Source organism: Phragmites australis, chromosome 12, assembly GCF_958298935.1.
Source record: "Phragmites australis chromosome 12, lpPhrAust1.1, whole genome shotgun sequence".
NCBI classification, from domain to species: domain Eukaryota; kingdom Viridiplantae; phylum Streptophyta; class Magnoliopsida; order Poales; family Poaceae; genus Phragmites; species Phragmites australis.
The window spans coordinates 1,498,110-1,519,935 of NC_084932.1; the positions used below are offsets into that span (position 1 = coordinate 1,498,110).

General features: G+C 45.5%; 3 protein-coding genes and 1 pseudogene across 3 annotated transcripts; 1 reads left to right on the forward strand and 3 right to left on the reverse strand.

Annotated features, from left to right (window-relative positions):
- Positions 1–4,817: 4,817 nt before the first annotated feature.
- LOC133886795 (calcium-dependent protein kinase 25-like) lies at positions 4,818–7,519 on the forward strand. The gene is made up of 7 exons (XM_062326633.1): positions 4,818–5,752; positions 5,854–6,006; positions 6,143–6,258; positions 6,344–6,511; positions 6,606–6,733; positions 6,829–6,928; positions 7,164–7,519. The coding sequence occupies exons 1-7, from the start codon at positions 4,915–4,917 to the stop codon at positions 7,263–7,265; spliced, it is 1,605 nt and encodes a 534-aa protein (XP_062182617.1). The 5' UTR covers positions 4,818–4,914; the 3' UTR covers positions 7,266–7,519.
- A 1,285-nt stretch (positions 7,520–8,804) lies between these two features.
- Positions 8,805–10,060, reverse strand: LOC133887250 (probable inactive dual specificity protein phosphatase-like At4g18593). The gene is made up of 3 exons (XM_062327192.1): positions 9,976–10,060; positions 9,105–9,395; positions 8,805–8,959 (listed from the first exon to the last, which is right to left on the reverse strand). The coding sequence occupies exons 1-3, from the start codon at positions 10,058–10,060 to the stop codon at positions 8,805–8,807; spliced, it is 531 nt and encodes a 176-aa protein (XP_062183176.1).
- Positions 10,061–14,584: 4,524 nt separating this feature from the next.
- Positions 14,585–16,534, reverse strand: LOC133887012 (cytochrome P450 CYP94D108-like). The gene has a single exon (XM_062326921.1). The coding sequence runs from the start codon at positions 16,198–16,200 to the stop codon at positions 14,644–14,646; it is 1,557 nt and encodes a 518-aa protein (XP_062182905.1). The 5' UTR covers positions 16,201–16,534; the 3' UTR covers positions 14,585–14,643.
- Positions 16,535–18,260: 1,726 nt separating this feature from the next.
- On the reverse strand, positions 18,261–21,487 carry LOC133887393 (hydroxymethylglutaryl-CoA lyase, mitochondrial-like; annotated as a pseudogene).
- Between the last annotated feature and the right edge of the window lie 339 nt (positions 21,488–21,826).

The window sequence follows — 21,826 nt, forward strand, 5'->3', positions numbered from 1 at the left end:
AACCATCTTCCCAAACCGTCATCCATGCTTTGGAAGGTACTCAGCAGCCACACTATATGCTATTGTCACGTGTCCTTTTCAAACAGTAGGAGTAATTGACATCAAAGGAGTGTGGTTAACTCTAAAATGATGGAATACGAAATCAATTGATAGCTAGGAGTCGGTCAGCTGCTCTGTTCGAGGTATCACTTTTTACCAAGAGACGACAAAGAGAGAGAGAGAGGAGGTCACTAGCAAGATGCAGAGAACACTAGCTAGATGCAGAGAACGATGCAAGTGCATTACGAGGAGTGTCTGCTTGGAGTGGTCTGCTTGGAGTGGCCTGTGCTAGAGGAGTACGAGGCAAGGCGAGGAAAGGCAGGCCTGCGTCTGCGTCTGCGTCTGCTTGTGGTTCCGCTTCATCGATGCTCTCGCACGGGCCACGCTTGGCCAACGTGTCGGTGTGGCTACCAGATGTACCGGAATAGAAGAAGAAAAACAAGAGCGAAACCCTATACAAACGAACTAATTTATAAAGAAACCGAAGGAACAAGATAATCTTCCAACATCTGCATCAGATGCACAGCATCACAGAAATTGGACTTATATTTTTGGATCCTGAGCTGATCGCCACGAAAGATTTTCGCATTTTGCATTTTTTAATTTTTCACTCCACAATTGTGAAGATTTTCATAAAGAAAAGCTAGTGAAAACGATAAGCCGCTTACTCCAATATGGGGAAGAAATTCAAGGACTTATTCCATACAAAATCAATCTTCGCATAACAGCTAGAGCTGAAGGGGCACTCGAAGAACAAGTGGAACGCTATCTCTTCCACCCTAAGGCTACAAAGCACATAATTATAGTTATTGCCTTCAATCGGTATATTCTTGCGTTTGATGGTGTTCCTTGTGTTTAGTTTGTTTTTGAAGAGAAGCCACGTGAAAACTTTAATATTGTTTGAACATTTTGAATTCCAAATGTTTCAGACAGGCATCAAAGGCAAAATTGCTTTGTATGGGAGCTTATAGAAGCTGATTGATTTGTAGCTATCATTACCCCAACAGTAGGTCCAAGAATCATTGGAGATGGACTGACCTGAATCCCTCGGCACCAATGTTGAAGAAGCTAGAGTTCATCAAAGGCCAGAGGGGAGAGAGGGGTATGATAATTCCTGTCTGGAGTCTCCAACTGAAGAAACTTAGTGATAGAAGAATTTTTGTCCTTCGCAAATGAGAAGAGACGAGGAAGATGATCCTTTAAGGGAGAGCCTTCCAAATATCATTCCAAAGGAGTACCGAAGAGCCATTTCCCAATATTACCAACACAATATCTCTGAAGTGGCTATTAAAGCTCATGATCTCCCTCCACCAGAATGAGCCTTTAGCTAGCAAAACATGTGGAATTCTCTCATTCTTATAATGTGTATTCCAAATCAAATGAACCCATGTAATGTCCAATTTATTGTAAAACTTGTGCAAGTACTTTACCAGAAAGGCTTTATTTTGCAATATCAAGTTAATAACTCCTAGCCCATCTTTATCCTTGGGGGCACAAACTTTCCTCCAAGCAACCAACCTCTTTTCTTTGACAGACCCATCTGGTCCTCTCCAATCTTAGAGTACAGTGAGTTCCTAAAATTAAGAGCTTGATCATGCTCAATGAACCTTATAGCGATTGTTATTGATGATGTGAACGTGGCCATTGAATAACCTGCATCTCTGGGAGAAATCTCGAATCTTAAACAAAGTAATCCCAAAAGGGATGGGGGCAAGAGTTAGTGACCTGAAGGTGGAGGGTTTCTTGATATATTGTTCAATCTGCGGCACAACAAAGTTAAAATCATCCGGTTGCAGAACCTTCACATCATCCACCGCTATCATGAACTCTTCACGATTCTTCACTGGGTTCTAACCAAATAGACTCTAGCTCTCGCAATTCTATTGGGGCCATCATCCTCAACCACCATCTCTGATGGGATGAACCTAAGAGCATCAATAGCAAAGTTATCCATGGCAGGGAGAGGTGAGGAGCTGGGCTAGGAGGTGGAAGATGTAGGGACGCCGGGAAGATCAAGAGGAGCTGAGGCCAGCAATGGGGTTTTTTGGGGGTAGTTTTGGACTGAGTCGGGAAGAACTAGAGAAGTGAAAGTAATAGGAGAGGTGGGTGGTTTACGATGGAGGAGAAGAAATATGGGCTGTGATTAGAGGAGGCCTGGCCCAACTGAATGAGTTTAGGCACCCACTTCCACAAATGACTTAGCTTGTGCTTAATGCAAGAGTGCATTGTGTGATCATAGGCAAAACATCACCGGCATCTGATCTCATTGTGGCAAGCCACTAAATTGTGGCTCATAGCGAGGCACCTGGAGCAGGTCTTCTGGAGAACAAGACATGTGCTGAGCCCAACGCTCATAGGGCGTGAAAACTGAGTGAGAAGATTGTCTTTCGGCCCTAAACTAGAACTCACAGAGCTCTTTGAGGTTTCCAAGACACTGCCTCAGAGCTCCATCCTTCTTGCCTTGGGAAGGACATGACATGATCTAACCGACTTCTAACTGATATGGCAATTCTTGTCGGAATTCAGAAAGCAATTTAAACGAGAAAACATTGTTCGGATAGGAACTAAGGATGAAGAAGACGAAAAGGAGAAGGAACTTCCGACAAAAGAACAGGAGGAATAAGATGGGGTTGAGGACAGGGGCAAGAAAGTTGTCCAAACATGATCGAAGCATCACAGCTGACCAGAACAACTTGGGGTGGGCAACGAAAGACTCCGAGAAGAAGCAAATGACACATGTTTATGGGAAGAATTGATCTTAGGTTTCTTCCTATGAGAAACCGGGGTCCATTGACTATCCTCCTATCTAGACTAGTGTCTAAATTTTCTGATCTAGTCTGTGCCCCCATCTCTTCAGAGATGGAAGTACACATAAAAGTACTTGGTAGTAATACGTCAGAGACCATAGATGAGAAGCACAACATGATTAGAAGCAACCGAAAAGCGGAAATGTCTATCTAACTAAGGTGAATGTGAAAACCATCCGGGGTTCCACCTAGTACAGAGTGGAGAGCCCAGCTCATAGAGGAGACCATAAGCCTAGAAGTGTACCTTCTAAAGATCGCAAACATGAAGAAGCCGTCGTTGATGAAGGAAGAGGGGTGGTGCACCGCTGAGCCAAAGCGAGCTAGGATTTCCGCTTGAAATTTCCTTCTCGACGAGAAATGCCAGTCCTCCAAGGAGGTCGAAGGCCGGTCTTCCATGTCGGCAACGTGCTAGCGAGTTAGGAGGAGAGCTAGGCGGAGGGAACATTGGTGGCGATGTGGTGGCGAGCAGCAGCACAAGGGCGAGGGCGAGAGTGCTCCATTGGATGATGACCTTGACATCCTTGTTAGCATGTGCTACGTCACATTGTTGCTACTGTGTTTTAGGTCTTGTTTAGCATAACTTTAACTTATCTCACATCTGAAATTTTTATACTAAAATAAAATGGTTTAAGCATATATTTTTAGTCTAAAATAAAAAATAAGATGACTCATACAAACATACCTAGTGTACTCATAATTCTAACTCATAAATTTTTGTAAGTTAGGAATACCTAACTTTAAGAATTTTTGGAGTTAACGCTTTGACAAACAAGCCATTACGTAACTCTACAAGTCTTCTGATCTATGGTGTCTTTTGTGCACTTAATACTAGTTGGAAATTGTTATATCTCATCCGTGCGTTTCAGATGGCACTTAACACGTGTGAGGATGAATTCTTGGCTCAGCTGTAGCTGTAGGCATGGCATTGACATCTTTTTCCTTTTCTTTTTTCTTTTAGCATTATGGATAGGAGGTGATCCGCTCCATTAAACCTAGAAAGATAGTTGCCCAATCACAGAAGAAATATAACTTGGAATATGAAACTTTGTCTCCCCAAATCAGAGATTTCAATTTCATTTTATAATTTTTTTTCGTACACCGGTGAAAAGACTAAAATTCGTTAAATTTCAGTTATTTTTTATCCGAGTCTCACGTATCAGTAAAAAAAAAATTCAAAATTAAATATTTTATTTCCCTTCGAAATTCCCGAATTTTTAATCGTGCCCCAAATAGCACTCCTAGTTCTGAATCTGAAAGGTCGTACTCAGTTGATAAAGCATTGCATTCTTCACCAATAGAGCATGCCGTCTCACCCCACTCCCTCCCTTCCACCTGCTTCATGCGGTGCCTCAACTGGTGCGTGCTTCTTGTCCCTCGCTTACCTCTACAGTCAAAATTACTCCTCTGCCCGTTGCTCCATCGGTGTCATGCAGAAAAATAGCAAACGCCTGAAACCAAATTAAGCTCCTTTTCATTTCAAAAAGAAATTTAACCTCCTTTTCTTATGCCCTCGCCCTGAAGTTTTGCTGAAGAAGATGACCGGAAACGGGCGCTCGTCAGTCGCCTGCTGCAGTACTCGCTTGTGCACCACGCTCTCGGCATTCCGTTTCAACAGATCAACATACGCCGCGCAATGGAAGGGAAACCATGCCTGGTATACCATACCATCATGGCTCATTCTCTGCTACACCCAATAAACGCACACTTCTCTGGTTATGCACTGTGAGCCTGTGAATTCTACCACTGATCACTCTTTGATAGGAAAACTGGGATCAAGTAGCAAGCAAAAGTTTAATAGAAAAACAACCATATGGCTATATTTGTCAGGAAGACAATGCCAACAGGGACAACTACCTCTCCTCCTTCCCGCCATTCCCTCCCTGCCTTTCAAACTCGAAAACATTCTTTTTGGAATGGCAAAATTACCCAAAACCATCTCCAAACCAAGCAGGAATTTCTGTGTCTCGCCCGGCCGGCCTCCATCTCTCGTCGTCCAGCCGTCCAGGTCTGTTGATGTCTGTGGCTGCCTGCCCTCCGTCGGAGCAGGCAGCGCGCGTCCCCCGCAGCCATGGGCCATTGCTGCTCCAAGGGCGCCGGGCAGGCCGCCGCCGCCGACACGGACCCATCGGCGCCGCCGAAGGCTGAGGCGCCGAGCCATGGCACGTCCGCGAACAATGGCCAGCGGCCGTCGTCTTCGGCGCCCACCAAGCCGGCCTCGCCCGCCGCCAAGGGCACCAAGCCGGCGGCTCCCCTGGGCACGGTGCTCGGGCGGCCCATGGAGGACGTGCGCGCGACGTACTCGGTGGGAAAGGAGCTCGGGCGCGGGCAGTTCGGCGTGACGCACCTGTGCACGCACAAGGCGACGGGCGAGAAGCTGGCGTGCAAGACGATCGCGAAGCGGAAGCTGGCGAGCAAGGATGACGTGGAGGACGTGCAGCGCGAGGTGCAGATCATGCACCACCTCTCCGGCCACCACAACATCGTGGACCTCAGGGGCGCCTACGAGGACAAGCACAACGTGCACCTCGTCATGGAGCTCTGCGCCGGCGGCGAGCTCTTCGACCGCATCATCGCCAAGGGGCAGTACACGGAGCGCGCCGCGGCGTCTCTGCTGCGCACCATCGTGGAGATCGTGCACACCTGCCACTCCATGGGGGTGATGCACCGGGACATCAAGCCGGAGAACTTCCTGCTGCTCAGCAAGGCCGAGGACGCGCCGCTCAAGGCCACCGACTTCGGGCTCTCCGTCTTCTTCAAGGAAGGCGAGGTGTTCAGGGACATCGTCGGCAGCGCGTACTACATCGCGCCGGAGGTGCTCAAGAGGAAGTACGGGCCCGAGGCTGACATCTGGAGCGTCGGCGTCATGCTCTACATCTTCCTCGCCGGGGTGCCTCCCTTCTGGGCAGGTATGTATGCGCATGCAGCGACAAAGATTGCGCATTTCTGCGCCTTTTCAGATGGTTTCTGAGAAAAGTTAGAACAAGATATGTAACTGCACAATTGACAGAGAATGAGAATGGCATCTTCACCGCCATCCTGCGTGGGCAGATTGACCTCGCGAGCGATCCATGGCCCAACATTTCATCAGGAGCCAAGGATCTTGTCAGGAAGATGCTGAACATCAACCCCAAGGAGCGGCTTACGGCGTTCCAGGTCCTCAGTAAGTACGAAAATCCGCATATATTAAGTTAGGGACAACTGTTTACTAGACTTATTGTTCATCAGCAGTACATACGAATATATTGATCAATGTCACATGACTTGACAAATTGGCATGCATGGATTTGAACCTGTAGATCACCCGTGGATCAAAGAAGATGGAGATGCACCTGATACACCACTTGACAATGTTGTTCTCAACAGGCTCAAGCAGTTCAGGGCCATGAACCAGTTCAAGAAAGCGGCACTAAGGGTACACATTTGATAAGTTGCACATATCTATACGAGGAACAGCAGCCTACCATGCAAAGTTGAAATTTTTCCTGGACCAAATGTAGATCATAGCCGGGTGCCTATCCGAAGAGGAGATCACCGGGCTGAAGGAGATGTTCAAGAGCATCGACAAAGATAACAGCGGGACCATTACGCTTGAAGAGCTCAAGAACGGGTTGGCAAAGCAGGGAACCAAACTGTCGGACGCTGAAATTCAGCAACTGATGGAAGCAGTGAGTTTTGACAGTACAATTAAAAAAACGGTTCCATTCAAGATGAGAAGTTAAGCTGACAAGATTCTTTTTAAAACTTTCTATATAATTTCAGGCTGATGCTGATGGCAATGGGTTGATTGACTATGATGAGTTTGTCACCGCAACAGTGCATATGAACAAACTGGATAGAGAGGAGCACCTTTACACAGCATTCCAGTATTTCGACAAGGATAACAGTGGGTAAGTTGAGCACTAAAATCGACACAGCCGAGATACCTGAATTCTGGACAACAGATTTTGCAGAAGAACACATATATAATTCATTTCTCTCGCAGGTACATTACAAAAGAAGAGCTTGAGCAAGCCTTGAAGGACCAAGGATTGTATGACGCCAAGGAAATCAAGGAGATCATCTCAGAAGCCGATTCTGACAATGTAAGGGACATATATTTTGCAAATTTAATTGATATAATACAGAAACAATGTGATACAAGATACGAACTACAGTATCATAAACATTGTTTATTTTAAGGGGAAACTTATACAGAAATAGGATTCAATAGACCAAAATGATTAAATTGTCATGATTAATTGTTTCTCGTATCGATGGTATATTTTTTTTTTGGTTTCTTAAATCAAGAGAAACTGAAAATTACATTTGCACGTGTAGGATGGGAGGATAGATTATTCAGAGTTTGTGGCAATGATGAGGAAAGGAACAGCTGGTGCTGAGCCAACGAACCACAAGAAGAGGCGAGACCTAGTCCTATAGTGAAGCAGCAAGTGTGTAATGTGTTACATGTGTATAGCAGCAAGTGAAGCAGCAAATCTGCAGAAATGTACACAATGCAATGGAGTTACTTCTGCAATTTAGTTCATGGATGGTGGTGTCCGTTGTGCTGCCGAATGCGGGGGATTTGAATGCAATACATACTTAAGACAGTTTGGTACTTGAGATAATCACTGATGGAAAGAATGGTCGATATGCTGACAAGGAAGAGATTCTAGTTTAATTATTCCATGATAAGGTGCTTCTTGCATGTGACAGAATGAGTAAAAAAGCGAAACACATGAATTGGGAAGCATGTTCTTACTAGGAGAATTCAATTAGTAGTTTCTAGAGAAACTTCCACTTGCAGAGGAAAAAAATTGGACATAATGTTACATAATATACAGGGAATTTTTTTTGTAGCTGATGGCACAAAGTATTTAGTTTTGATAGAATCATGAAATAATACCTTTCTGCTCAAATTTGGCCGAATTTATAGACATCAGTCTTACAACCAGGACGGAATGATGACCCATCCAACAATTGAACTGCTAAAGCTACAGAAGGCTCCTGGATCATCGAGAAGAAAAGGTACATGAAAAGAAATGCATAGTGAGTCCAAATAATCTGATACATTGAGATATGTCACCAAGGCATCACCCTTTTTCCTGCCGGTTTCCTTGTCAGTATAGATCTTCACCCGAGGCTTTTTAGTCTCTGGGTCATGTATTATCAATAATCAACATTTACAGGTGCCCAATGCTTTAAAGTTCGGGAAAGAAATATAAATACCACATCACAGCTGTATACTTCCAAAACATGTTATGAATAAGACAAACAACAATAGCTATTCAAAATAAAGCAAATGTCAAATAAATATTGTAATATTTTTTTCAGTTTAATTAAGGCATCAGCAGCATTTCACAAATTAATATTATATCCTTCTAAGATAACCTGTGGGCAACTGTGCCAATATCTACTATCATAAATCATGCTGCAAGTTTGGACAGCTGAGATTCACTAATTGCTTGATTTGACAGTCAAATGTATAATTGCTGAGTTGAACAGTTTGCAAAAATGAACAGCCTTGCCATGAAGAATTGAAGTTACCAAGATTCTGATAAGTCAAACTACAAAGTGTTTTACACACGATACAGACGATCAATCTCATACATTCGCAATCACTGAAACAGTACAAATACAATAGTGCCTTTCACTGCTCACTTTGTATTCAATCCGTTACCAACCCTACAGACGACTGATCTCACAGCAATTTGTTTCTACATCAGCAAATGCATAATTTTGTACAATCTTTGCTGTGCACAGCTTCTGATCAGCAATGGCAACATATACAAAATGGTATTGCTTCACTGTATATGTTGCGTACACATAGTACACCAAATTTTGGACCCCATAAAAACACAAGCCAAAAAGCATGGGCATATCCAGTTCTTTGGCAAGGCTAGATTTGGCCAACGTGCCCTCAAACAGCCAGGCGCCAGTTTCGTCACATCCCTCGAACTTGGCTGGTCTCCTGAAGATCTAGATGGTGCTGATATCAACTTTGCTCTTAATAATTTGGAAGGCAGGGGTAGCCCAGCTGCCGCAGTTGCACTGTATTCCTGACCAGCTGAAGTATCCTAACCGTGCTCCACAGTGGATGCATGATAGCTTCCCCTCCAAAGCATCATCTTCTACTGCAAGATGAACAAAGGCACATGTGAAAACATGTAGGGGTAGTTGAAAATACAAGGCAGAGCCATGTAGGTATTTCATGATCCACATGAAGTTATGTATAACAATGCAAGATACTCCAAGAGAAAGATTACAACATCAGCCTACCTGGAGTCATCCACTTCAGTGGCTCAACAAATAAAGACGAGCAATCTTGTTCCTTGTGGTTGTATGGATGACCACTCTTCCTTCGGTTCCAATCAAAGCAAGATTCACCCTCACCAGGAACATGACTGACAACATTGTCCTGCCCAGCAATAATTCTCCTGCATTTCCTGCAGCGGTAAGCTGTTTTATGTTGCTTTGAAGGATCTTGACAAGAGCCAGATTGTGGAGAAAGGCCAGGGTCATCTTCAAACATATAGCTGCCTATCTTCTCCCCAAACTTGTACGACTGACCTGCAAGAGGGAATAAAGGTAAGGTTAGAGAATAAATGTTTAAATGTTAAAATAAACTGAAATTCAAAGATACTTCTATTAAACCAAAATAGCAGTTTAAAGACAGTAAATGTTCTCATTATAGATGCAAAAGAATGACAATGTCTATGACGCACTGAAACAAACAGATTTCTAAAAGAGCTGGTGCGATCGAAATTTCACATAATAAAAGATGCAGAAAGGGTGATATCATTGCGAACTGAGCAGTGATTACTAAGTACTGTTTGAATCATACAGACTAGAACTGACCAATTGGTAAAACAATATGACTACTTTCAGAAACAGATAAAGAAGATGTAAGACATTTCAACTTATTTCAGGTGCAGCTGTGATCGAAACCATACAGCACTTCCAGTGGATATATCTAAACAAGAACACTGAATGGAATATTTTACTCACAAGGAAAATTGTCAAGAAAAAATGGTAGAACAATCTGGACCATCTATTTGTCATAATCATGTTATATGACAAGGAAAAGCATGCTTTCCTTGTGGAAATGTCTGAAGAAAAATGATTGTATATGAACCAACAAATTATGCACCAATGAATTTCACAGAAAAGTAAGATATTTCATGATTTGCAGTGTCAACTAGATTCCTTTTGAAAGCATCTGGCCAATTGGCCATCGCAATCTACGCTGCATGTCCAACTAACCAGTCATTTGTGTGCTTTTGATATTTGCTTCTATGTTGCATGCGAGGTGTTTGATGTTTCATATATGTTTCATACTAATCTAGCTGATGATGATGCTCTCGTTTATATAGAAAGCAATCCCACGTTTGGGTTTCACGAAATGTTGAAATGCTTCACATGTTTCATTGTGCAAATTTATATGCTTTGATTGACACATGGTTAGTATGCAAAATCCAATTGTTTCGTGCAGAGATTGTATCAATCAAAGAAGAGATCACAAACTGGTGTCATGCCGGCACCAAACATCTTGCAGTCACCATAGCTTGGCTTAACGCTCAAGGATCCATCCTGTGACTCTCCCCGCAATGTGCGCTGTGTAAGCAATGTGGTTGAGGTTTTTTAGTCCGCATGTCTGAACTTTCCATCGGCTAAACTAAGCTAATCTAATTCCTCTACCGGCCAGCGTGTTTCTCGCAATGGTTGTTGTAATCTTTCCCATGTATTTTTTTTTTCTCTTCTTATTACAATGATACGTATCTCTCCTGCGTATTCAAGAAAAAAAATTGTTTCGTGCAGAATATGAATTTCCATTACAACACACGGGCACTTAGCTAGTCCTATCAATACATCATCGGTACAAAATGGAAGGTGAAAAACGTACATACCGGACATGTGCAATTCTGAATATTTTCACAGTGCATCCTTGAATATTGGCAAAGATTTGTATCTTCCTTATGGAAACATGTGAAAATTTAACGCCCCCCGGTAGCTGATGCTGTTCGATTTTGTGCCTGTTATATTTTACCATCTAACGTTCCCAAAAGTGCTTAGTACACTGTAATCGCTGCAGGGCGTGAAGGTTCCTTTAGGTATTGGTTGTCAGATCAGAACCCAGAACTGAGACTTGCTGCAGGTTTTACTTACCACGGAAATCAAGCGCATAGTAGATTCAGCAGCAGCGGTTGGCATGCAGTTTGTAGCTAGTTATTGTACATACATAAGAAAAAATGGCAGATGCAACAATTCGCATAAACCTTTTGGATTGGGAGTTGCAGTTGCATAAAATGCAGTCAGCATGAAGCGATACAAATCAACAAGCGGCTCTTGTCACTATCAGTGAGAATGATATATATTTGGTTTTGATCAGGAGCATTCTGCCTGAATCAAATTAAGCATACACCATAGTTACATTCAGGACAAACATGTGTTTTCATCCATGGAATTTGCAAGTGTCGCGATCCTACAACAAGATATGAATGCTAAGCCTTCCAGATCGAGGCATTACAAGCATCACCACCAAGCTTCTTCTCGAGTAGCTTGTCTCTTCGGCGACTGCTGCTACTTCTTCTGTCTATTCTGAGCAAAGACCCACGGAAATTCTTTTTCCAGATCATCAAGTGAGTCAAGTGACTCGTTCAACGTGCTTACAAACTGATCCATGTCATCAGCTTCCTCCTCTGCTCCGTCTGTCGGTATGTCAAGAAGCGAATCGGCGAAGGCTACATCGTCATGAGCCGCACCAGGGGCCTCCGTGGACGGCAGATCAGGTTCTGCAACGGGCACCGGCGAGCAAGCTGCCGGTGGAGGACGAGGCATGAACAACTGTGCTTGCGCCGCCGGTGCTTGCTGTGGCATGTGCCAGGCACGCACCGCCGAGAGAGTCGGCAAAGGCGCCTGCTGCTGAGGTGGGGCACACGGCCGTGGTGACGCGGACGCCGGCAAGCGACCCGGCTGCACCACCGGACGGGGCCGGACAGGCGCTGGAGGCAGAGCCGAAGCAGGTGATCGTGTTACCGAGGGAGTCGACGAAGGAACCATACCGCGGTGAGGCACACACGGCCGTGGTGCTGCAAAGGACGTCGTGTAACCGGCTGGCTTCACCACCGGAGGGGTCGGGACAACAGCACCTCGCATCAGCTTGGGTGCTGCAACCGGCATCGCCAAGCAAGCTGCCGGTGCAGGCCGTGACATGAACCGTGCTTGCGCCGCCGGTGCTTGTTCTGGCATGTGGCAAGCACGTGCCACGGAGGAAGTCACCAACGGCGCCTGCTGCTGAGGTGGGGCACACCGCCGTGGTGACGCGGACGCTGGCAAGCGACCCGGCTGCACCACCGGACGGGGCCGGACAGGCGCTGGAGGCAGAGCCGAAGCAGGTGATCGTGTTACCGAGGGAGTCGACGAAGGAGCCATACCGCGAAGAGGCACACACGGCCGTGGTGGTTCGAAGGACGTCGTGCAACCGGTCGGCTGCACCACCGGAGGGGTCGGGATCGGGACAACAGCACCTCGCATCCGCTTGGGGCATGGTGGCTCGGCAACTGGTGGCGCGGCCCTCTTGGGCGCGGCCTGCGCGACGATGGGCTCCTCAGGCGCCGGTGGGGCGAAGTCGAAGACAGCAGCAGATTCTTGGCGCGCCGCGGAGTCTGGAGCAGCGTTGGGAGAAGGGTAGATCCTGCAGAGCACGCGCTCTGTGTCGCCGACGACGGCTTCCTTGAAGCAGCACGAGCACGAGTACTCCTCCATGAGCCAGTCCGTGTACTCTTTGCCCTTCTTGTAGCGGAGCTTCCTGAGCTCGCCGACCTTGACGTCCGCGCGGTCCTTGATATCGATGGTCCTCTGCGGGGTCCACGAGCCGGGGCCGGCGACGCGCACGTACCTGATGTCTTTCGCTGCCTTGGACTGCTGCCGCCTGCATGTGGTGAAGAAGAAGCGGTCGTTGGTCTTGGACGACGCGGGCCGGAACTGGCCGGCGAGGACTCCCGGCTCGCAGGCGTAGACGTCGGCGCGGTGGATGACGGGACGGATGGCCTCGTGCAGCGGCGCGCCGGCGATGAAGCGCGGCAGGTAGTAGGTGACGGCCTCCTTTGGCGACGGGGTGAAGCGGAACCCGCGCTGGAAGATCTTGTCGAGCGGCACCGCCATCTCCACAATCCTCGGAAGAAAGGGCGCGAGGAGAACGTGGCTTCGAGCGGTGACCACCGCTGCTGGGGATTTATAGCGCGTCCCTGCCAATTCGGAGATCCGAGCGCCAGTCCGACTGATTTCGTTTTCCCGAAATGGAATCGGACTCGGGGCTCGCGCAGGAAGATCTAAGTTTCCTAATCTGTCGCCATGCTTCCTAAGTTTCCTAATCCGAGTCCACACCACTGGCTAGTCGGATTGACCGTACGTGGCTCTCCTGCCAGAAATAGAATTGCAACGTCCTGCGATCCAAATATCCTAGACCTCGCGTTTCGCGTGCATGCATGTTACAAGATGCGACGGCTGAGCTGAGCTGAGCTCGCCCACCCACGCTTGAAATACCACCCTTCAACGAATTTTGTAGCTTTGTCTAGATCGAAATGCTAACCGATGAGTCGTTTGAAAAAAAAAAGAGACTTAAATTGACTTAAGCCATCTGAATAAGATGCATGTACGAAAGTATGAAACCGATGCTTATTCATATGTGAAATTTTAAAATTCTAAGTATACATTTAATCCGAAGATATAAATTTTTTTTTTTTGAAACATCAAATATCACAAAGATATTTGAGATTACCAAAACTAGCTTTACTAGCATCAAACGTCACAAATGTTTTAATATTAATAGAGCTAAACCTATGTATAAAACAAACTCCTTCATAATTTATACATCTATGAATGAATCTTGAATATCATTACATATATTGTCTATATTAAATTTTAAAAGGAGTTTCTTTTATACATACGAAGCAAGCATGACAAAGTATATATTAAAATTAATATGCTCATACAAAGTAAAACCATGCAACTTAGGCATGCAAAAAATCTTTATCTCGTTTATAAAAGGCATAGCATTCAAAACAACCTCCAATTTAAGAAAATTATCCCCCAATTACACATAAAACATCTTAGATACAAATTCTCGCCCAATTGATATCAATACCAAAATAGAATCATTGAAACAAATTCTCTCCCAATTGACATTAATTTGGTAAGAATTTTAGATGACTTGCTAAAAGGATATAAATTCTCCCCCAAAATTTTTCGATGTGTCAAGAGAAAATTATCTCTGAAGCACATTAGCCATATCCCACAAAAGAAATCATTGAAAGCTAGTGTATGACCATATATAGTATGAGCTCCTCATGATATGTGCATTGCTCATAATTGAGTGAACTCAAATGCACTTATTTAATTATGAACTATGTGAGAAAATCATGCTATACAATAGAAAAAAAAAGTTTAAAGATATACCAAATGAGATTTTAAAAGAATACTCATTAAAATTTTAAAAACTATCAATTAAATAACTACAAGAGATATCAATTGAAAATCCAAAACATAATAATAGAAAAAGGTACCAATTGAAATATATGTCAATTAAAATAAATTTAATTTAAAGGCAAATTAAACATGAATCCAAAATTAATAAAAAAACAAGTGCAATAGATTAGACTTAAAGTTAAACATAGTAAAATTGTTGATATTATAACAATTTTTTTATTTATAAAAAATATCTACATATCATAAACTTACATATTCAATAAGAACATTCAAAACGGACTAAAAATTTTAAGCAAAAGAGAGACATGAAACTATGTTACCGATGCTCTGGTCATTCAGCACTTGCAGTTCCAGCCACCACCCTTCTCCTTACTTGCACAGGCAAGCCCCCTTTCATTCTGAGCGTCACGGAGAGCACGTGCTCGGGCACACCGCCGCCGGCATCCTTCTTTACGTCGACCACAAATTCTTCGAGCACGCTAGCAACGATCGACTTCATTTGCACGTACGCCATCTCCTTCCCCAGGCACATCCTCGGCCCTGCATGGAACACGGTGAACCTGAACGGGCTCTCCGGCCGGAACGCGCCGTCCTCGCCGAGCCACCGCTCCGGCTTGTACTCCGTGCAGTCCTCGCCCCATATGGCCGTGAGCCGCCCCATGGCGTACGAGCTGTACGTCACGGACCAGCCCGCGCCGACGTGCGTGCCGTCGGGCAGCGTGTCGTTCGCGGCGCACGACTGCGAGTCGATCGGCACCGGCGGGTACAGCCGCATCGACTCGGTGAGCGCGGCGTGCAGGTAGTGCATGTCGCGGAGCGCGTCCAACCCCAACGGCTCGCCGGGGCGCGTGCCGGTGGACATGCGCACCGCGCGGACCTCGTCCGCGATGCGTGCCACCACGTCCAGCCGCGACGACACAAGCCAGAAGAACCACGTCAGCGCCGAGGACGTCGTCTCGCGCCCGGCGATGAGGAAGCTGAGGACGATGTCTCTGAGGACCTCGTCGCCGTGCTCGTCGCTGGCCACGAACCTCGACAAGACGTCGTCTCTGTCTTCCACCGACGAACTCTGGCGCCGCGCACGGACAATTTCCATGGCGAACCCATGGATGTCGGCGATGGCCTTCTTCAGGCGGCGCTCAGTGCCAACGTTGAGCCATTTCTTGATCTTCCATGACACCTCGACGGGGTCCAAGAATCGTCCGACTATGAGGTCCTGCGCCTCGCCGAACGTGCGCATGAAGTCGGACTTCGCCTCCGCCAAGATCCCTCCGTCTGCAAGGCAGCACGGGTCGTGCCCGAACGCCACCATGCAGATGGTGTCGAACGCGAACCGCTCGAGCACGTCCTGCATGTCGAGGACAACGACGCCGGCCTCGCCGCCGGCCCTGCGAAGCAGCGGGAGCAGCCTATTCGCGACCTCGGCCTGCACGACGTCCACGACGAACTTGCGGAGCGAGCGCTTGCTGAACTCGAAGCTGGCGTTCTTGCGCTGCCAGAGCCACTGCTCGCCGTCGGAGTTGAAGAGGCCGTGCCCCAGGAAGTCCTCGAGCATGGAGATGTCGTGCTCGCCCTTGGGGTAGTTGGCGAAGTTGGCGCGCAGGACGTGCTCGACGTCGGCCGGGTTGCCGGTGACGATGCCGGTCCGCATCCCAGGGATCCAGAAGCCCATCCTCAGCTCCGGGCTGCCGAGGATGAGCTCGGTCGACCAGTCGAGGAAGCGGTGGCGGTTCTGGAGGAACGCCGGGAGGTGGCCGAGGAACGGGTGCGCTTTGAGTCCATGGGTGGTGGGCTTCTTCTCGCTCAGAGTTGTTGTGAGGTGGTAGGAGATGTATAGCAGGGGAAGCAGGAGGACAAACAGGGAGAGTTCAGCGAAGGCCATTGCCATCGACTTGTGATCTTTTGGTGTTGACCAACGGATGGAGGGAGGAGTGTGCCTGTTCTGCTGGTTTATGTACACTGCATCTGCATCTCCCAATGGCAAGGTGTGCTCTGAACATCTGTGCTAAAATATTCAGAGTGTGGCATGGCCCATGGGATGCCAAGTTGTTTGACCTTGTGGACCAAGATAGGGCCTTGCATTGCAAGGCCAAGGAAGGTCAAGTTGGCACTTGTTTAAATAATAATCCCAAGAGGATAAGATATGTTTCAGTAGGAACCTTCGTATGTTAATTCTGATAATTTCAGCCAATAGTATAGCTGGGTAAACCAGTCTACAACTCTAGATGGATGTATCAGCCCATCTAAGGGAGTGAATAGTTCCTTTCTTTCTTTCTTTTGAGAGGCAAGAAACTCAAACTGAGCTGGAATTTTTTTATTTATATATTTTTAATTTGGGAATTTGCAAATGTATGCACCTGCTTTGAAAAATTATAGGACAGACTCACTGTGTCGCTACCGGTGTTCCTCGCGCTACCTAGGACCGGCATCTCCTTGACGTTTTTTTTTATAGAAAATGGACATCTCCATGACTTGATCGAAGCCGCCGCCACACATAAGACCGTCACAGACCGTGCTACGTAGACTTGTCGTCCGTCGGACGGGCAATATGAGTACATATTTGTAATTTTTTAAAATGAGCATATATATTTGCAAATTTTCAAATTATATATATATAATCACCGAGCTCGGCGTGGCGCCCCAAAGTATGGCTCGCTCACTCAGCAAATCGATACTCACCGCCAGCGCCAGCAATCCTCCTGGTTACAGACATATAGCTTGTTTCACACCGCTTCCAACTGGGGTGTTCATGTTAGATAATTTTTGTCACACGATTCTAAAAATCGTGAGACAAGAAGCCTTGTATGAGCTTTTTTTTATAGTGTATGTTTTGATATATGGTATTTAGGACCTATTTAGCAGAACTCTAGCTCTTCTTAAAGCTAAGTATTAGGAATTTATAGAGTTGGAGTTGTAAGTACACAGAGTAGTTGGGTGAGTCATAGTGTGCAGGCTCATGTTATGTAGTCAATAGTCATATTTAGTTGAATGCTCAAAGCTGTGAAATGGACCTATGATTACGCTACGGTATTTCCGATCTGAATTATTGGTTTCAGACCAACACCGATATATTTCCGTTCTAATGATTCTGTTTCCAATATTCCAACAGTTCCAATTTCATTTTCATTTCCGACGAAAGAATGTGGTTTAAGAAATGATGCTGGTAATTTCCAAACGTTTTCTTCACCCCTAATTATATATATCTATTCGTATATATGCTCACTGTAGACCACGAAGGGTTAGATAAAAGCTAAGACAACACTAAACAAGAGCCGTTGTAATACCACGCTTCACAACCTATTCTCCTATGGTGATCCTCGCAAGTATCTTCTTTCCTGTAAAATCAGTTCTCATATTCATCTACTTTAGCTGCGTTTTTTCTGCCACGGCATGCATGAGAATGAGATCATCTCATCACATTGATTTTCTTCTGATAATTAGCTGAAGTGATCTTTCGGTAAGTTTGATGGAAAAACGTTTAGAAACATTAAATAACACATGGTATCAAGTAAAAAACTAGGCACGCAGAGAAGGGAAGGGAAAGAAGCAAGGGCAAGCAACGAACCAACCACTATATATAAACATGCATGCATACCTCAACAAGCAAGAAGCCCAAGCCGAATGATGGAAGCAAAGCTAGCTGCTTTAGCTCTCAAGCTGACGCAAACTGCAGCCAAAATCCCTATTTATTTGGTGGAATTCAGCTTTGTGGACAGATATATATTTTTGAAAAAAAAAAAGAATTTTGTCTAGATATATATTTTTGAAAAAAAAAAGAATTTTGTCTAGTGTATATGATCAAGCTTAGATAATTGCACCTTTTCTGTGTAATTGCATGTCGTCATGGGCTACCAAAGGTGGAAGCTTAGATAATTTTATTTACCATGGGTACACAATCAAGGAAATACAGATGACCTGTTAAAATTTCAAGACTCCTACCCCCAAAACTTTTTCAGGCAATATTTTCCGTATACTCTTTCTTTTTCTTTGCTAATATATATGATGTCTGCCATGGAGGAAACTGATTATTCAGTACGGTCTTGAGGACCGAATACAAATTTGTGTGCATCTATGTTTTCTGTTTACTTTCACCCAAATGCAAGTTGAAATTAGAAACGATAGACATTTATATGACCTAAAAAAATACGTGTGATGACACCAGCTGATGCATCTTCTTTTTGGGGTCCCGAATATGATCTTCAGGGAATCAGGTGGTTAGCCTGCGTAGAGCGGTAGCAGTCTTGGAGCCCAATGGCCTGCCCAGATGCTTGGAGATGTAATCGCCGGCGTCCATGAGCTTGTTGAGGTCGACGTTGGTCTCTATCCCCAGGCCATGGAGCATGTACACGACGTCCTCGGTGGCGACATTGCCGGTGGCACCCTTCGCATACGGGCACCCTCCCAGGCCTGACACTGATGAGTCCACTATGCTGATCCCCATCTGACGAAACAAAGAAAATGTTAGGCTAAGGTTGGCGTTTTGGACACTTAAGGTGACGAGACAAAGAAAATGTATATTTACTTACCTGAAGGGAGACTAGGATGTTGGCAAGGGCTTGGCCGTATACTGGAACAAATGGAAATGAACAGCAATCTTGTATACTGGAACAAAGGACATGACAGCTTCAAGCATAGCAACTACACTACCTGAAACAGACAACATAACAAGGAACAGCTATGTTCCAATTAGATGTAGAATTCATGTATCTATTTTTCTCAAGAAATAGATAGGGACATGGAACTCATACTGTCGAATCGAAAGTGCAAATGATTGGAACTATAAAATTACAGTCAATAATTAACAGGTATACTGTGCTGTCCCTTTTTTTAATGAAAATGTTGTGCTTTCCCGATTCTTGGTTAACATTATGTCGGCGTGTTAGGAATGCAACAACAGAGTAAAAATATGTAAAGTGGTACCAAATGTACAACTTTTCTACTTTGATCAGTTTCCACATACTGTTCAAGTAAACTGAGAACAGGAAAGGGTAAGCATAGGCAGGAATAATCAATCAGTACCTGGTGTACCAACACCAATTGTGTCTCCAAGTGAAATCTCCGAGCATCCCATGTTATAAAGCTCCTTAGCCACATATGCCACCTTCGATGGATGGATTGCCCCTTCAACAGGGCAACCAATCACACATGAAACATACCTACAAACAGAGGATGCAAGATTCAGAACAGAATGCAGCCAAACAGCTTCGGTAATTCAACTCTTCACTTACCCTTATCTCAGGCGAATGAGGCTAAAAGTTTGTTAACTTACCCGCGGATACGCAGTCCATGTTTCTTGGCAGCAGCAGTAACATCACGGTACCGAATAAGGCTTTCCTCAATGGTACAGTTAGTGTTTGACTTAGAGAAGGATTCAGAGGCAGATGCAAAAACTGCAATTTCTTTTGCACCAGCTGCAACAGCAGCCTCAAATCCCTGTAAACACATTCATCGACTATAGATAAGATTCTTTAGTTGCAAATAGGTAAAGCATTGTTGTCACTGCAGAAGAGTCCTGAAGAAAAAAATTATGTGACTTACTCTGAGGTTAGGAGTTAACACCGGAAACCGCACATTTGGCACTTGCGGGATCCCATTGAGTACATCCTTTGCATCAGCTAGCTGCAGTTTCCAAACTGAGCTAAATAAGAAAATCATGACCTTCTGATGGATTATAGTATACGTCAATTATGTTGCTTCATATAATTTAAGTACATCACCTGTGGCACCCATTTTGGTGAAACAAAGCTTGTGGCTTCAACTACTGATAAGCCTGCAGCCACTAATTTGTGTATCAGCTGGATCTTTACAGACGTTGGTACATTGCCTCGTTCATTTTGCAGGCCGTCTCTTGGTCCAACTTCAACTATCTTCACAAACCTTGGTAGACCCCACAGAACCTGAAGACAGATTGTTGATCGACAGGGTTAAAGGAAATCATCATGGTGCCAATATTTTTCATTATTGCCTATTTCTTATTTTTACAAATGTACTTATTTACCGTATGATGGTGGATTGGAAGATTATGACTACATAAAGGCAACGGCAATGAACAAATTGTTAAATCGTCTCAGTCCTATGTGTGCAATTTAAACTACCTTGCGAGGAAGATCTCTAAGCTCCACTCCATCACAGGATGAACTGGCATTACGGCATTGCAGATGCCATGGGTGAGAATTGCTATGGAAGACCATCTGAGTGCTACCATTGCAGGAGTTGTTGTACCTGGGAGCAAATAAGCAATATGCATTTTTGAAATGATTCCTTTACTGAAGCAACATTTTGAAGCAAAGCGATCGGTAAAGTGATACTGAAAATCCATTTTACATAATTGATTGATGGCTCTGTGCACCTCGACTGTTTAGAATCATGTGCCACTAAATTCCGGAGACTTCAAATGATAAGAGGGGATCTCTTGTTTGCAACGAAGCTAGGTTCACGGTAGTAAAACTTACTTGGCACTGTTACAGTCATCAGCTCTTGCCCGAAAAGCACTTGGCGAGGAGAACCTTTCAAGCCTGTTAACACTCAACTTTGGCAGGTCTCCGAGACCAAGCGGCTCCTCAAGGCTCGACATTCTAGAGACAGAAATTGCAATCAGAAGCTATTTAATTATCACTGCATACTGAATTTAAAGTCTGACAGTATGAAGAACATCCGACTAGACCCAAAGCTGTCAATACCAACAAAAAATGAATTTTTCTTATAATTAGTTTCCGACGCTCAACTGCTCAAGAAACCAGAGCACGAATGCCATCCAGTGCAAAATCAGGCGACATGGAAAGGGGAAAGGAGAAGAAGCAAGAGCAAACAACGAAACGGCAGCGATAGATTGACTTGCATACCCCGACGGCCGACCGATCGATGAGCCCGGAGCTTGCTCGATCCGGTCGATGGGCGCAAGGCACCAAGGCGTCGGTCGTGAGAGCTAGAATCACCAGACGAAATCGACAGCCTTGGCTCGGATTTGACGCAGCCAACCCGCGGCGGAAAATCTCTTGCTTGGTGGAGTTGGGTTGGTCGGGGAATGGTGGTCGACGACGGAGACGGAGACGGAGAGGTCGCACCTGCAGCGCCCACAAGGCGGCCGCGTGGGCCTGGTCCACGGCTCAAGCGCACGGGGGCCCACGTGTCGGCGGGTGTGGCGTTATGAGGCCCGGTGCATACGGCTATACGAGTGGTGGGAAGTGGGTGGCGTTGGTGGGCGCTTTTCAGTTGGGTGAGCGGCCACACACACAACCTAACTCGAGTTTTTTTTAATTTTTATATTTTTTTATTAAAAAATTAAATAAATAAATTTTCTGTAGGAGGAATCGCAAAACTAGACGCATGCAGAGAAGGCTGTAGCCCTTTGAGAGGGTGGTTAGGCTACCTAACTGCCTCCTCAGAGGGCGGAAGGCCTAACCGCCTCCTCAGAAGGCGGCAAGGAGGCTGCCCGCCCGTTACCAGTGCCTTACCGCCCCCTGAGAGGGCAGGTAGGGGTCCTTACCGTCCTCTCAGGGAGCGGTAAGGGGCTT